The sequence below is a fragment of the Taudactylus pleione genome, unplaced genomic scaffold (assembly GCF_031769625.1).
Source record: "Taudactylus pleione unplaced genomic scaffold, aTauple2 ptg000886l, whole genome shotgun sequence".
Classification (NCBI taxonomy): domain Eukaryota; kingdom Metazoa; phylum Chordata; class Amphibia; order Anura; family Myobatrachidae; genus Taudactylus; species Taudactylus pleione.
In genome coordinates, this window is record NW_028285287.1 from 59,173 (window position 1) to 76,649 (window position 17,477).

Consider the following 17,477-nt stretch of genomic DNA (forward strand, 5'->3'; position numbering starts at 1 on the left):
CTAAGTCCCCCGGGGGGGTGCGTAACCCTAACCTCCCCCGGGGGTCCCTAACCCTCCCTCCCCCTATCCTAACCCTAACCTCCCGGGGGTGTGCCTAACCCTAAGTCCTCCCCCCGGGAGCCCTAAACTTAACACACACACCCCCCCCCGGCAGCTATCTGACGTCGGGCAAATGACAGGCGTATAGATTTAGACGCCTGTCATTTGTCCCTAGTCGGTTAAAGCAGTCTGGAAGCCAGCGGTCGGCATCTAGACTGTCGGGTTCCAGACTACATCCCGGGTTGACATGCTCTACCTGCAGAGTCTAGCAGCTACCTCTACAGCATTTCAACGGGAAGCAGTCGGGAAGCCGACAGACGAAATCCCGCCCGCCGGCTTCCCAACTGTCTAATCCCGGCAAGGTACTAATGACACGCGTCGAAATCCCGACGCCTGTCATTAGACCTACGCTGTGAGCCCGACACCCGGCTTACCGATCGAAGGTTAGGGGCTCCCGGGGAGTCTTAGGGCTAGGCACCCCCAGGGGGAGGTTAGGGTTAGCCCCCCCCCCCCTCGGAGACTTAGGTTTAGGCTGCGGGGAAAAGGGGGATAGGTTTAGGCACTTGGGGGGCGGTTAGGGTTAGGTACCCCTAAAGGAGGGTTAGGGGGTAAAAAAAAAAGTGAATTCTTACCTTCTGTTGCTTCTGTATTTTCTCCCCTGCCGGGCTTCCGCTGCCGGGATTTGAACCGGCCGTAAATCATACTGATTCCCATTTCAACATATGTGAGGCCCTTACCCAGTAAAAATACTAAACGTGCTGTGCTATGATCACAGTTCCTGATTCAGAGCCGGACGCTGAATCAGGGCGTCTTTTTTTTTTTTTTTTTTTTTTTTATATGTTGCCACGCACAGCTAATGCGAGCATCCAGGATGATTGTCGCGATGGTCAAGACCATCGGGCTTGCGACGAGACCCTTGTGGTAGGGTCTCATGGCCGCAAGCCCCAGGGAGCTTTTTGGCTCTTAACAGCCGAAAGCTCTCCCACTGACATCACTTGTCAGTGGTGCGAGACCCGGAGCGACGGATTGCCCGTAGCTATCCGGGTCTCGCGCATGCGCACGACGGAGCCGGCTCCGTCATGCGCATGCGCTCAGGGTCACCATCGACCCGGTTGCGAGCGCTCAGCGCTTGCGACCGGGTCTGAATCGGGCCCACAGTCCACACAGATCTCAGCTTATGAGGTATCATTTGGGGAGGCAGAAGACGCAGTTATCTCTCTTACTGTCCCCCTCAGGGGAGGAGGAGCTTCAGTCCAAAGTGAATGTACTTACACTAATAAGGGCTGTAAAATCAATTCTTCAAATAGAAGATGCTGAGCCAGCTCCTAAAGCAAAGGAGACTCTTTTTAAATGACATCTCGCACATCAGGGATGCAGCCTCCTATTGTGGAGAAGCGGCTCTGGATACTGGCCTCCTAACTTCCAAGGCATCTGCTACTTCGGCAGTAGCCCGCCATATCATGGCTTCGTTCATGGAAGGCTGACACAGATTCTGAGAGAGCCTGGAATCACTGCCCTACACTGGAGAGATCCTGTTCAGCCCAGCGTTAGACAAATTTGTTACTACCTTGGCAGCTTCTAAGACTGCTTTCCTGCCCTCTGCTTCGGTATCAAGGCCTAGGATGTCATCCTTTCGAGCCTTTCGTCCCCAAGGAAAAGCCAAAGGTCAGTCTTTTCCTCAGCAGTCGGCATCACCTAATCCTCTCCAGGTGGAATGGGCTGCCCCATCTGATCAGATCACAGACAATGGTCCTATCTTCGGAAGTGCATCTATCCCTCTCCTGGTGGTTACAGACATCCCACCTTAACACAAGGATCGCCTCTTCTGGATCCCGGATTGAGTGCTCCTCAACACGGATGCAAGCCTCCAAGGGTGGGGCGCAATGACCGGCCAGCACTCCTTCCAGGGACGCTGGACTCCCGCCAAGGGGATCTTGCGATTCAACGTCCTAGAACTCTGAGCCATCTATAGAGCTCTCACTCTGGCTCAGGACATTCTGCAGGGCAGCCCAGTATAAGTACAGTCTGACAATGCCACAGGGGGCACTCAAAGTCGGTCAGCAATGGCAGAAGTGTCACGCATTCTCACATGGGCCAAGCGGCATCACGATGTGCATGCTGAAGACACAACCACAAGCTTCCAATGTATGGGTACAGGACAAGGGACACCGAAGCAGCCTTCATGGACGCCTTGTCAGTGAAGTGGACCTTCCATTTGCCATACCTCTTCCCTCGAATAGCCCTTCCTCGGGTCCTTCGGAAATTCAAGCAAGAAGGGGACACAGTCCTGTTGGTAGCTCCAGCTTGGCCCAGACGACATTGGTACTAGGATCTTCAAAGTCTCTCCATAGACTCTACTCCAACTTTTTCAATGGCCGGACCTGTTGTCTCAGGGTCCCTGTCTACATCCGGACCTGGCCCGTCTGTCTTTGATGGTGTGGCTCTTGAGATGGTTAAGTTTCTTCTTCCAGCAGCCCAGGCTCCCTCTCCCCTGTAAACCGCCCCCAGACTAGAGGTCCAGTTAAGATAACAAGCCCAAGGCATAGAGGAAGGCAGGCACACACTTAGTTCAAATACACACAATGGAGGTGATATGGGGAACAGATTACAGTGTAAAAAAAACTTTGCAAGCCTAGGTACATCAGGGAGGGAAGCCATATGTCCACCATCGACTCTCAAGAAAAGGTTTTAACAGGTAAGATCATAAATCTGCTCTGCTTTATCATCCATGCGGGACACTGACTTTACATTGGGACAACCCAAAGCCTGTGTCCCTCATGGATGATAAAGCAGAGGAGATTGATGATCTTACCTGTTAAAACAGTGACTGGGTGGAATGAGCATGCACCAAGGCAGGGACAGGTAAGTCCACTGCAACATAAGCTTGGTGGATAGTCAAACAGCCATTTGGCCAAAGTCTGCTTAGTAGCTGATCAGCCCCATTTGTGAAAGTCATAGAGGACAAAGAGGGAGTCAGTCTTAAGGAAATCTGTCCTGTCTACAAAACTCCAGAGGGCCCTCATCCAAGCAGGCTAGCTCCAGAGAAGAGTTGGTATGAAGGGACCACGATCTCGTTGATGTGAAACCTGGAAACTACCATAGGGAGGCAGTCCAACCGTATCTGAAGATCAGCCGCTCCAAGTAAACAATAAGAAAAGGTGAGTGACAAGACAATGCGCTGAAGTCAGAAACTTTACAGCTCGATGCGATGGCGAAGATAAAGACTGTCTTCCACGTAAGTCAATGAATGTCTACTGTGTCCTTACATCCAGCAACAGCACAATTTGTCTCTGAAAGAGGACAGAAAGGGCAGAAATCTGTATCTTTAAAGAGGAAAGACAGGACTTGTAACAGACTGAAGGATCTGCGCTTGAAAGCCTTAGCTATCAAGACGGATGTCTCAAGAGCCACCCGTCAAAGTGAGAGAAGTCCAGATGGAGGTATGGGCTTTGGGATAGCAGATCTGGCCTGAGAGGAAGCTGCAGTGGAGTATTGATGGAGAGAACAAGAAGATCTGCTTACCAAGCCCTGTGCAGCCAATCTGGAGCAACGAGGATCATGTTGCTGCCTTCCACCATCAATTTATGGAGAACCTGCGGAATCATTGAAATTGCAGGAAAGATGTACATGACTGAGAAGGTCCACCGAACAGCTAGGATGTCCACCAGAAGAGCTCCTGGATCTGTGAAATGTTAACCATTGATAACTCTTATGTAAGTTCGGTGGGTACCAGAACTGAGACCATCCTCCAGGGCATCTGCCCAGCATCTGATCGCCTAGGCTACCCAAGCAGACATCAGGGCTGGACGGACAGTATCTCCACCATTAACGTAAATTGCTTTAAGAAATGTCTTTAGCTTCCTATCCATCGGATCTTTAAGGTAGGCCGTGTTAGGGATAGGAAGGGTAGTAGATTTGACCAGCCAGACAATGTGAGCATTTGCAAAAGGAGCAAACTCCCATTTGGCCCTATCCGCCTCTAGGAACAAATAAAAAGCAGCAATGCGCTTAAAGACTGACGTGCTTGTTAGGGTGAGCCCAGTTCTCCACTAGGACTTCCAAGCTGAGCAAAAGAGGGAAATTCATCAGGATTCTGCTTCCGATGTTTAAATACTGGGGCATCAGTGTCACGGCCCGGTCATGTTTCCTGTGCCGCTGGGTCACTTACCGTTCCTGCCGTGCTGTGATCCACTCTCATGGCAAGGTGCCAGCGTCTTTTGTCCATTCTGAATGCATAGGCTTCAATTTTCTCACCCTTCTAGGCCGTAATCCACATCAGAGCCTAGCCTGGAGTACTGCTGTGACATGTTCTGATCACCTGACCACGGTCCTTCCAATCCTATGCCAGACTGAGCTTCCCTGAACCACCTGATTCTGCTCAGCCTCTCACAGTTAACCCAAGAGTATAAGTTCCATCCACTGGCTCTAGCAAATGGCCAGTGCAACGTCTAACACAGTTCACATTGTAGCAGGTATTCCTGAGCTTTAGTATCTAGTTTCCAGCTAGAGCTTCTCCTGATCATCAATGCAGCAGTGCTTCCTGATTGCCCTACTGAATCCAGTATCCAAGTTGCTGTTACTTTTGTCATTACAATTCCTGAATACAGAATACATCAGAGTGTTACTTTTATCCTGCCTATCAGACTCTGCATTCCCTGTGTCATTGCAGTCCTGCTAATGCTTTGAGTACAGTAACTTTCAGAACTTACTGGTTAAAAGTTTTCAGAATTCCAGCATTTGCAAAGAGACTGAGTATTTATCTGCAGAGAGCCTAATAATTCATACATGAGGCTCACCAAGGTGCTACAGAGATCCTGAATTACTGCAGTGCTATTAACCTCTGAATTCCCTGCATAGATTCAGTATAAATTTACTACCAAGGTATCGGCATCCAGCAACACAGTCTTACCACCTGTAGTGTGTATAGCACCAGACCTGAATACTTGTTTACAAAGCAAGTGCGTTTCCCATGTAGTGCAGTCCTTCAGCCAACTGCAACATTGAACTTTATTTTGAGCTTTACCCTGTGCAAATCCTCCACTTGATTGCACAGCCGATTACAACCCGGTGTTCAACCACAGTAACACTATCACTACAGCGTCTAGGACTGTCGGTACTAGCCCTGTCTCCACTGACAAGCTCATCATCATCATCAATATATCACCATACCGCACTGGTACTTGCTCCGGCTATTAGAAGGCAGTGAAGCCGCGGCTACAAGTGCCGAGTATATGCACGCCGGAGGATACTAGAGAATTAGGGGAGTGTGTTCACACAATACTGTTTGAGATAATTACTCCAATTTGCTTTGTAAAATAACCCACACATTGCTACTATTACCTAGCTTTACTTTGAGCAGTAATGTAAGAAAATTAAGATAAAGCTAGAACAAATATACTGCTTTATTAATGTGGTGAAAACTGCAACACTGCACTAATATCAAGTAACCTTACCTTCTCACAATCAGGTATTGGAGAGACAGGCTTGGCTCAGTTTCCAATTATATGTGTGTTATATTGGGGTTACACACACGAGCCACGCATTGGTGATAAATAATGTGATTATAATCGCAGACAATTAATATAATACTATCACCAATGGTATGATATATATATAAAGTTTTGGTATTAGAGTGCTGCAATTAAATAATACGATTGTAGGCACAATTAATAAACTATGAAGAACTTGTGATTGAAGTACTCAATTACACTATATAATCTTACACATGTGGTATTTATTTCAAACCAAGGGTTAAACAAATGTTGTGCATTTAATAATAGACAATATACTAAATAATAGGCGAAGTTGAGTATTCCATTCGTTTACTGTTAAAATATTTACAGTTAGATTTACACTCACTGCAGAGTGATGAACTTTGAGACAATTGAAATATTTTCCAGAGTTATCATTATTACAATGTATCAAGAGGTAGACAAATGTTACCAATGATACATGACACAACGTATTAACACTGCTCTAGGAAACAGCTAAACCTAATGCTGGCCATACACGCTGCAATTATCGGGACGATCCGCCCGATATCGTCGGATCGCCGCGATAATTGTAGTGTGGGTGGGGGCGACCGAGGGTTAAATACTGCTCGGTTGGGCATGCTGCATTGTCCAGCATGCCCGTCCGATGCGATATTTACCCGGTAACTGTCGGCCGCATCGGGCAGTGTATGCCCAGCGCGGCCGACAGACAGACATTTCCTGTGTTGCTTCCTACGGAAGGAACAGGGAAATGTCTCCTCCCCCGGGGGTGGAGCGCGGATGTCGGGCTATACACTGTGAGATTTCTCTAACAGTGTATGCCGGCGACATCTGCGGCTGGCAGCCGGCCAGATAAAATGTCTGTCGATCTTGCCGTGTATGCCCAGCATAAGCTACAAAATAGTGAGCAGAAGTATTTATCCCTTGCATAAATAAACCCAGATAATATGTCTGGATAATTACCAAATCACCCAGCGGCTTTATTAGGTAGATTTTAACTCACATTTTTTCTTACTATATACACTATATCTTTATTTTTAATACTGCGTTACAACATATCTTTGTTTTTTTTAAATAATATTAATAAAAGTTTATTTTTTATCAAAATGTAAACATCAGCATTATGACAGCCCAGCCTCCCGTCTCTTCTTTCAGTTTCACCCAAGAGTGCACCCACGAGTCTCACAGACTTTTCTTTTCTTTCTAATCAGTATATATTAAGTGAGCAGGGTAGCACCATTTCCTTAATTCCTTTCCATAAAAATAGGAAAGGATAAGCAATATTAGGAATTGGTGAATAATCACACCGAGTAATTAAAAGAATGGATGAAAATTTTTTAATACAGAATTCAAATTATTAATATCAGTGTGGATTCTTACTACACTCTTTAACCGCAAATGATGGGTTAGAACTGCGCTCTGCTGTATGGGATGTGAGATGTATTGTTTGTGTCGGGGTGCTGCACCTTCCTAAAAGCAGGAGTACCGGGTCCTGTGTAACGATAGAATGGGGTAGAGGGTGCGGAGGGTGCGCTCGCCCTATGGGTGTAATGCTGGAGTAATAGTGTGTTGTGGTCTTTTGTGTTCGATGTTGTGTGTGGAGTGATGGGGTGTAGGGAGGGAAGGGGGTCTAATGGACTGGAGGTGGTGGGTGAGGAAATGAAGACAGAGGCAGAAATGGGGGCCAAAGAGTTTATTGGAAAAAAACAGTACTAATCCTGTTCGGTCCCAGGCACCCAGGCGGGGTGAGCGATCCACTTAGGGGTGTGTGTGGGTGCAGACTGGGGAGGTGAGTGCACCCTTTTAGGGGGCTCCTTTCCATGCAGTTCAATAGACCGGCATGTTACCCCGGCAGCTATCTGACGTCGGGGCAAATGACAGGCGTATAGATTTAGACGCCTGTCATTTGTCCATAGTCGGTTAAAGCAGTCTGGAAGCCAGCGGTCGGCATTTAGACTGTCGGGTTCCAGACTACATCCCGGGTTGACATGCTCTACCTGCAGAGTCTAGCAGCTACCTCTACAGCATTTCAACGGGAAGCAGTCGGGAAGCCGACAGACGAAATCCCGCCCGCCGGCTTCCCAACTGTCTAATCCCGGCAAGGTACTAATGACACGCGTCGAAATCCCGACGCCTGTCATTAGACCTACGCTGTGAGCCCGACACCCGGCTTACCGATCGAAGGTTAGGGGCTCCCGGGGAGCCTTAGGGCTAGGCACCCCCAGGGGGAGGTTAGGGTTAGCCCCCCCTCCCTCGGAGACTTAGGTTTAGGCTGCGGGGAAAAGGGGGTTAGGTTTAGGCACTTGGGGGGCGGTTAGGGTTAGGTACCCCTAAAGGAGGGTTAGGGGGTAAAAAAAAAAGTGAATTCTTACCTTCTGTTGCTTCTGTATTTTCTCCCCTGCCGGGCTTCCGCTGCCGGGATTTGAACCGGCCGTAAATCATACTGATTCCCATTTCAACATATGTGAGGCCCTTACCCAGTAAAAATACTAAACGTGCTGTGCTATGATCACAGTTCCTGATTCAGAGCCGGACGCTGAATCAGGGCGTCTTTTTTTTTTTTTTTATATGTTGCCACGCACAGCTAATGCGAGCATCCAGGATGATTGTCGCGATGGTCAAGACCATCGGGCTTGCGACGAGACCCTTGTGGTAGGGTCTCATGGCCGCAAGCCCCAGGGAGCTTTTTGGCTCTTAACAGCCGAAAGCTCTCCCACTGACATCACTTGTCAGTGGTGCGAGACCCGGAGCGACGGATTGCCCGTAGCTATCCGGGTCTCGCGCATGCGCACGACGGAGCCGGCTCCGTCATGCGCATGCGCTCAGGGTCACCATCGACCCGGTTGCGAGCGCTCAGCCCTTGCGACCGGGTCTGAATCGGGCCCACAGTCCACACAGATCTCAGATTATGAGGTATCATTTGGGGAGGCAGAAGACGCAGATATCTCTCTTACTGTCCCCCTCAGGGGAGGAGGAGCTTCAGTCCAAAGTGAATGTACTTACACTAATAAGGGCTGTAAAATCAATTCTTCAAATAGAAGATGCTGAGCCAGCTCCTAAAGCAAAGGAGACTCTTTTTAAATGACATCTCGCACATCAGGGATGCAGCCTCCTATTGTGGAGAAGCGGCTCTGGATACTGGCCTCCTAACTTCCAAGGCATCTGCTACTTCGGCAGTAGCCCGCCATATCATGGCTTCGTTCATGGAAGGCTGACACAGATTCTGAGAGAGCCTGGAATCACTGCCCTACACTGGAGAGATCCTGTTCAGCCCAGCGTTAGACAAATTTGTTACTACCTTGGCAGCTTCTAAGACTGCTTTCCTGCCCTCTGCTTCGGTATCAAGGCCTAGGATGTCATCCTTTCGAGCCTTTCGTCCCCAAGGAAAAGCCAAAGGTCAGTCTTTTCCTCAGCAGTCGGCATCACCTAATCCTCTCCAGGTGGAATGGGCTGCCCCATCTGATCAGATCACAGACAATGGTCCTATCTTCGGAAGTGCGTCTATCCCTCTCCTGGTGGTTACAGACATCCCACCTTAACACAAGGATCGCCTCTTCTGGATCCCGGATTGAGTGCTCCTCAACACGGATGCAAGCCTCCAAGGGTGGGGCGCAATGACCGGCCAGCACTCCTTCCAGGGACGCTGGACTCCCGCCAAGGGGATCTTGCGATTCAACGTCCTAGAACTCTGAGCCATCTATAGAGCTCTCACTCTGGCTCAGGACATTCTGCAGGGCAGCCCAGTATAAGTACAGTCTGACAATGCCACAGGGGGCACTCAAAGTCGGTCAGCAATGGCAGAAGTGTCACGCATTCTCACATGGGCCAAGCGGCATCACGATGTGCATGCTGAAGACACAACCACAAGCTTCCAATGTATGGGTACAGGACAAGGGACACCGAAGCAGCCTTCATGGACGCCTTGTCAGTGAAGTGGACCTTCCATTTGCCATACCTCTTCCCTCGAATAGCCCTTCCTCGGGTCCTTCGGAAATTCAAGCAAGAAGGGGACACAGTCCTGTTGGTAGCTCCAGCTTGGCCCAGACGACATTGGTACTAGGATCTTCAAAGTCTCTCCATAGACTCTACTCCAACTTTTTCAATGGCCGGACCTGTTGTCTCAGGGTCCCTGTCTACATCCGGACCTGGCCCGTCTGTCTTTGATGGTGTGGCTCTTGAGATGGTTAAGTTTCTTCTTCCAGCAGCCCAGGCTCCCTCTCCCCTGTAAACCGCCCCCAGACTAGAGGTCCAGTTAAGATAACAAGCCCAAGGCATAGAGGAAGGCAGGCACACACTTAGTTCAAATACACACAATGGAGGTGATATGGGGAACAGATTACAGTGTAAAAAAAACTTTGCAAGCCTAGGTACATCAGGGAGGGAAGCCATATGTCCACCATCGACTCTCAAGAAAAGGTTTTAACAGGTAAGATCATAAATCTGCTCTGCTTTATCATCCATGCGGGACACTGACTTTACATTGGGACAACCCAAAGCCTGTGTCCCTCATGGATGATAAAGCAGAGGAGATTGATGATCTTACCTGTTAAAACAGTGACTGGGTGGAATGAGCATGCACCAAGGCAGGGACAGGTAAGTCCACTGCAACATAAGCTTGGTGGATAGTCAAACAGCCATTTGGCCAAAGTCTGCTTAGTAGCTGATCAGCCCCATTTGTGAAAGTCATAGAGGACAAAGAGGGAGTCAGTCTTAAGGAAATCTGTCCTGTCTACAAAACTCCAGAGGGCCCTCATCCAAGCAGGCTAGCTCCAGAGAAGAGTTGGTATGAAGGGACCACGATCTCGTTGATGTGAAACCTGGAAACTACCATAGGGAGGCAGTCCAACCGTATCTGAAGATCAGCCGCTCCAAGTAAACAATAAGAAAAGGTGAGTGACAAGACAATGCGCTGAAGTCAGAAACTTTACAGCTCGATGCGATGGCGAAGATAAAGACTGTCTTCCACGTAAGTCAATGAATGTCTACTGTATCCTTACATCCAGCAACAGCACAATTTGTCTCTGAAAGAGGACAGAAAGGGCAGAAATCTGTATCTTTAAAGAGGAAAGACAGGACTTGTAACAGACTGAAGGATCTGCGCTTGAAAGCCTTAGCTATCAAGACGGATGTCTCAAGAGCCACCCGTCAAAGTGAGAGAAGTCCAGATGGAGGTATGGGCTTTGGGATAGCAGATCTGGCCTGAGAGGAAGCTGCAGTGGAGTATTGATGGAGAGAACCAGAAGATCTGCTTACCAAGCCCTGTGCAGCCAATCTGGAGCAACGAGGATCATGTTGCTGCCTTCCACCATCAATTTATGGAGAACCTGCGGAATCATTGAAATTGCAGGAAAGATGTACATGACTGAGAAGGTCCACCGAACAGCTAGGATGTCCACCAGAAGAGCTCCTGGATCTGTGAAATGTTAACCATTGATAACTCTTATGTAAGTTCGGTGGGTACCAGAACTGAGACCATCCTCCAGGGCATCTGCCCAGCGTCTGATCGCCTAGGCTACCCAAGCAGACATCAGGGCTGGACGGACAGTATCTCCACCATTAACGTAAATTGCTTTAAGAAATGTCTTTAGCTTCCTATCCATCGGATCTTTAAGGTAGGCCGTGTTAGGGATAGGAAGGGTAGTAGATTTGACCAGCCAGACAATGTGAGCATTTGCAAAAGGAGCAAACTCCCATTTGGCCCTATCCGCCTCTAGGAACAAATAAAAAGCAGCAATGCGCTTAAAGACTGACGTGCTTGTTAGGGTGAGCCCAGTTCTCCACTAGGACTTCCAAGCTGAGCAAAAGAGGGAAATTCATCAGGATTCTGCTTCCGATGTTTAAATACTGGGGCATCAGTGTCACGGCCCGGTCATGTTTCCTGTGCCGCTGGGTCACTTACCGTTCCTGCCGTGCTGTGATCCACTCTCATGGCAAGGTGCCAGCGTCTTTTGTCCATTCTGAATGCATAGGCTTCAATTTTCTCACCCTTCTAGGCCGTAATCCACATCAGAGCCTAGCCTGGAGTACTGCTGTGACATGTTCTGATCACCTGACCACGGTCCTTCCAATCCTATGCCAGACTGAGCTTCCCTGAACCACCTGATTCTGCTCAGCCTCTCACAGTTAACCCAAGAGTATAAGTTCCATCCACTGGCTCTAGCAAATGGCCAGTGCAACGTCTAACACAGTTCACATTGTAGCAGGTATTCCTGAGCTTTAGTATCTAGTTTCCAGCTAGAGCTTCTCCTGATCATCAATGCAGCAGTGCTTCCTGATTGCCCTACTGAATCCAGTATCCAAGTTGCTGTTACTTTTGTCATTACAATTCCTGAATACAGAATACATCAGAGTGTTACTTTTATCCTGCCTATCAGACTCTGCATTCCCTGTGTCATTGCAGTCCTGCTAATGCTTTGAGTACAGTAACTTTCAGAACTTACTGGTTAAAAGTTTTCAGAATTCCAGCATTTGCAAAGAGACTGAGTATTTATCTGCAGAGAGCCTAATAATTCATACATGAGGCTCACCAAGGTGCTACAGAGATCCTGAATTACTGCAGTGCTATTAACCTCTGAATTCCCTGCATAGATTCAGTATAAATTTACTACCAAGGTATCGGCATCCAGCAACACAGTCTTACCACCTGTAGTGTGTATAGCACCAGACCTGAATACTTGTTTACAAAGCAAGTGCGTTTCCCATGTAGTGCAGTCCTTCAGCCAACTGCAACATTGAACTTTATTTTGAGCTTTACCCTGTGCAAATCCTCCACTTGATTGCACAGCCGATTACAACCCGGTGTTCAACCACAGTAACACTATCACTACAGCGTCTAGGACTGTCGGTACTAGCCCTGTCTCCACTGACAAGCTCATCATCATCATCAATATATCACCATACCGCACTGGTACTTGCTCCGGCTATTAGAAGGCAGTGAAGCCGCGGCTACAAGTGCCGAGTATATGCACGCCGGAGGATACTAGAGAATTAGGGGAGTGTGTTCACACAATACTGTTTGAGATAATTACTCCAATTTGCTTTGTAAAATAACCCACACATTGCTACTATTACCTAGCTTTACTTTGAGCAGTAATGTAAGAAAATTAAGATAAAGCTAGAACAAATATACTGCTTTATTAATGTGGTGAAAACTGCAACACTGCACTAATATCAAGTAACCTTACCTTCTCACAATCAGGTATTGGAGAGACAGGCTTGGCTCAGTTTCCAATTATATGTGTGTTATATTGGGGTTACACACACGAGCCACGCATTGGTGATAAATAATGTGATTATAATCGCAGACAATTAATATAATACTATCACCAATGGTATGATATATATATAAAGTTTTGGTATTAGAGTGCTGCAATTAAATAATACGATTGTAGGCACAATTAATAAACTATGAAGAACTTGTGATTGAAGTACTCAATTACACTATATAATCTTACACATGTGGTATTTATTTCAAACCAAGGGTTAAACAAATGTTGTGCATTTAATAATAGACAATATACTAAATAATAGGCGAAGTTGAGTATTCCATTCGTTTACTGTTAAAATATTTACAGTTAGATTTACACTCACTGCAGAGTGATGAACTTTGAGACAATTGAAATATTTTCCAGAGTTATCATTATTACAATGTATCAAGAGGTAGACAAATGTTACCAATGATACATGACACAACGTATTAACACTGCTCTAGGAAACAGCTAAACCTAATGCTGGCCATACACGCTACAATTATCGGGACGATCCGCCCGATATCGTCGGATCGCCGCGATAATTGTAGTGTGGGTGGGGGCGACCGAGGGTTAAATACTGCTCGGTTGGGCATGCTGCATTGTCCAGCATGCCCGTCCGATGCGATATTTACCCGGTAACTGTCGGCCGCATCGGGCAGTGTATGCCCAGCGCGGCCGACAGACAGACATTTCCTGTGTTGCTTCCTACGGAAGGAACAGGGAAATGTCTCCTCCCCCGGGGGTGGAGCGCGGATGTCGGGCTATACACTGTGAGATTTCTCTAACAGTGTATGCCGGCGACATCTGCGGCTGGCGGCCGGCCAGATAAAATGTCTGTCGATCTTGCCGTGTATGCCCAGCATAAGCTACAAAATAGTGAGCAGAAGTATTTATCCCTTGCATAAATAAACCCAGATAATATGTCTGGATAATTACCAAATCACCCAGCGGCTTTATTAGGTAGATTTTAACTCACATTTTTTCTTACTATATACACTATATCTTTATTTTTAATACTGCGTTACAACATATCTTTGTTTTTTTTAAATAATATTAATAAAAGTTTATTTTTTATCAAAATGTAAACATCAGCATTATGACAGCCCAGCCTCCCGTCTCTTCTTTCAGTTTCACCCAAGAGTGCACCCACGAGTCTCACAGACTTTTCTTTTCTTTCTAATCAGTATATATTAAGTGAGCAGGGTAGCACCATTTCCTTAATTCCTTTCCATAAAAATAGGAAAGGATAAGCAATATTAGGAATTGGTGAATAATCACACCGAGTAATTAAAAGAATGGATGAAAATTTTTTAATACAGAATTCAAATTATTAATATCAGTGTGGATTCTTACTACACTCTTTAACCGCAAATGATGGGTTAGAACTGCGCTCTGCTGTATGGGATGTGAGATGTATTGTTTGTGTCGGGGTGCTGCACCTTCCTAAAAGCAGGAGTACCGGGTCCTGTGTAACGATAGAATGGGGTAGAGGGTGCGGAGGGTGCGCTCGCCCTATGGGTGTAATGCTGGAGTAATAGTGTGTTGTGGTCTTTTGTGTTCGATGTTGTGTGTGGAGTGATGGGGTGTAGGGAGGGAAGGGGGTCTAATGGACTGGAGGTGGTGGGTGAGGAAATGAAGACAGAGGCAGAAATGGGGGCCAAAGAGTTTATTGGAAAAAAACAGTACTAATCCTGTTCGGTCCCAGGCACCCAGGCGGGGTGAGCGATCCACTTAGGGGTGTGTGTGGGTGCAGACTGGGGAGGTGAGTGCACCCTTTTAGGGGGCTCCTTTCCATGCAGTTCAATAGACCGGCATGTTACCCCGGCAGCTATCTGACGTCGGGGCAAATGACAGGCGTATAGATTTAGACGCCTGTCATTTGTCCATAGTCGGTTAAAGCAGTCTGGAAGCCAGCGGTCGGCATTTAGACTGTCGGGTTCCAGACTACATCCCGGGTTGACATGCTCTACCTGCAGAGTCTAGCAGCTACCTCTACAGCATTTCAACGGGAAGCAGTCGGGAAGCCGACAGACGAAATCCCGCCCGCCGGCTTCCCAACTGTCTAATCCCGGCAAGGTACTAATGACACGCGTCGAAATCCCGACGCCTGTCATTAGACCTACGCTGTGAGCCCGACACCCGGCTTACCGATCGAAGGTTAGGGGCTCCCGGGGAGTCTTAGGGCTAGGCACCCCCAGGGGGAGGTTAGGGTTAGCCCCCCCCCTCGGAGACTTAGGTTTAGGCTGCGGGGAAAAGGGGGTTAGGTTTAGGCACTTGGGGGGCGGTTAGGGTTAGGTACCCCTAAAGGAGGGTTAGGGGGTAAAAAAAAAAGTGAATTCTTACCTTCTGTTGCTTCTGTATTTTCTCCCCTGCCGGGCTTCCGCTGCCGGGATTTGAACCGGCCGTAAATCATACTGATTCCCATTTCAACATATGTGAGGCCCTTACCCAGTAAAAATACTAAACGTGCTGTGCTATGATCACAGTTCCTGATTCAGAGCCGGACGCTGAATCAGGGCGTCTTTTTTTTTTTTTTTATATGTTGCCACGCACAGCTAATGCGAGCATCCAGGATGATTGTCGCGATGGTCAAGACCATCGGGCTTGCGACGAGACCCTTGTGGTAGGGTCTCATGGCCACAAGCCCCAGGGAGCTTTTTGGCTCTTAACAGCCGAAAGCTCTCCCACTGACATCACTTGTCAGTGGTGCGAGACCCGGAGCGACGGATTGCCCGTAGCTATCCGGGTCTCGCGCATGCGCACGACGGAGCCGGCTCCGTCATGCGCATGCGCTCAGGGTCACCATCGACCCGGTTGCGAGCGCTCAGCCCTTGCGACCGGGTCTGAATCGGGCCCACAGTCCACACAGATCTCAGATTATGAGGTATCATTTGGGGAGGCAGAAGACGCAGATATCTCTCTTACTGTCCCCCTCAGGGGAGGAGGAGCTTCAGTCCAAAGTGAATGTACTTACACTAATAAGGGCTGTAAAATCAATTCTTCAAATAGAAGATGCTGAGCCAGCTCCTAAAGCAAAGGAGACTCTTTTTAAATGACATCTCGCACATCAGGGATGCAGCCTCCTATTGTGGAGAAGCGGCTCTGGATACTGGCCTCCTAACTTCCAAGGCATCTGCTACTTCGGCAGTAGCCCGCCATATCATGGCTTCGTTCATGGAAGGCTGACACAGATTCTGAGAGAGCCTGGAATCACTGCCCTACACTGGAGAGATCCTGTTCAGCCCAGCGTTAGACAAATTTGTTACTACCTTGGCAGCTTCTAAGACTGCTTTCCTGCCCTCTGCTTCGGTATCAAGGCCTAGGATGTCATCCTTTTGAGCCTTTCGTCCCCAAGGAAAAGCCAAAGGTCAGTCTTTTCCTCAGCAGTCGGCATCACCTAATCCTCTCCAGGTGGAATGGGCTGCCCCATCTGATCAGATCACAGACAATGGTCCTATCTTCGGAAGTGCGTCTATCCCTCTCCTGGTGGTTACAGACATCCCACCTTAACACAAGGATCGCCTCTTCTGGATCCCGGATTGAGTGCTCCTCAACACGGATGCAAGCCTCCAAGGGTGGGGCGCAATGACCGGCCAGCACTCCTTCCAGGGACGCTGGACTCCCGCCAAGGGGATCTTGCGATTCAACGTCCTAGAACTCTGAGCCATCTATAGAGCTCTCACTCTGGCTCAGGACATTCTGCAGGGCAGCCCAGTATAAGTACAGTCTGACAATGCCACAGGGGGCACTCAAAGTCGGTCAGCAATGGCAGAAGTGTCACGCATTCTCACATGGGCCAAGCGGCATCACGATGTGCATGCTGAAGACACAACCACAAGCTTCCAATGTATGGGTACAGGACAAGGGACACCGAAGCAGCCTTCATGGACGCCTTGTCAGTGAAGTGGACCTTCCATTTGCCATACCTCTTCCCTCGAATAGCCCTTCCTCGGGTCCTTCGGAAATTCAAGCAAGAAGGGGACACAGTCCTGTTGGTAGCTCCAGCTTGGCCCAGACGACATTGGTACTAGGATCTTCAAAGTCTCTCCATAGACTCTACTCCAACTTTTTCAATGGCCGGACCTGTTGTCTCAGGGTCCCTGTCTACATCCGGACCTGGCCCGTCTGTCTTTGATGGTGTGGCTCTTGAGATGGTTAAGTTTCTTCTTCCAGCAGCCCAGGCTCCCTCTCCCCTGTAAACCGCCCCCAGACTAGAGGTCCAGTTAAGATAACAAGCCCAAGGCATAGAGGAAGGCAGGCACACACTTAGTTCAAATACACACAATGGAGGTGATATGGGGAACAGATTACAGTGTAAAAAAAACTTTGCAAGCCTAGGTACATCAGGGAGGGAAGCCATATGTCCACCATCGACTCTCAAGAAAAGGTTTTAACAGGTAAGATCATAAATCTGCTCTGCTTTATCATCCATGCGGGACACTGACTTTACATTGGGACAACCCAAAGCCTGTGTCCCTCATGGATGATAAAGCAGAGGAGATTGATGATCTTACCTGTTAAAACAGTGACTGGGTGGAATGAGCATGCACCAAGGCAGGGACAGGTAAGTCCACTGCAACATAAGCTTGGTGGATAGTCAAACAGCCATTTGGCCAAAGTCTGCTTAGTAGCTGATCAGCCCCATTTGTGAAAGTCATAGAGGACAAAGAGGGAGTCAGTCTTAAGGAAATCTGTC

General features: G+C 48.1%; 1 protein-coding gene across 1 annotated transcript in view; it reads left to right on the forward strand.

The window, feature by feature from the left end:
• Positions 1 to 1,661: 1,661 nt before the first annotated feature.
• Positions 1,662 to 17,477, forward strand: part of RSKR (ribosomal protein S6 kinase related) — a 68,448-nt gene continuing 52,632 nt past the window's right edge. Inside the window, exons 1-4 of the mRNA XM_088458997.1 lie at positions 1,662 to 1,704; positions 3,312 to 3,479; positions 8,838 to 9,026; positions 10,535 to 10,702. Coding sequence (XP_088315123.1) covers positions 1,662 to 1,704; positions 3,312 to 3,479; positions 8,838 to 9,026; positions 10,535 to 10,702 — 568 coding nt within the window. The remainder of the gene's footprint in view (positions 1,705 to 3,311; positions 3,480 to 8,837; positions 9,027 to 10,534; positions 10,703 to 17,477) is intronic.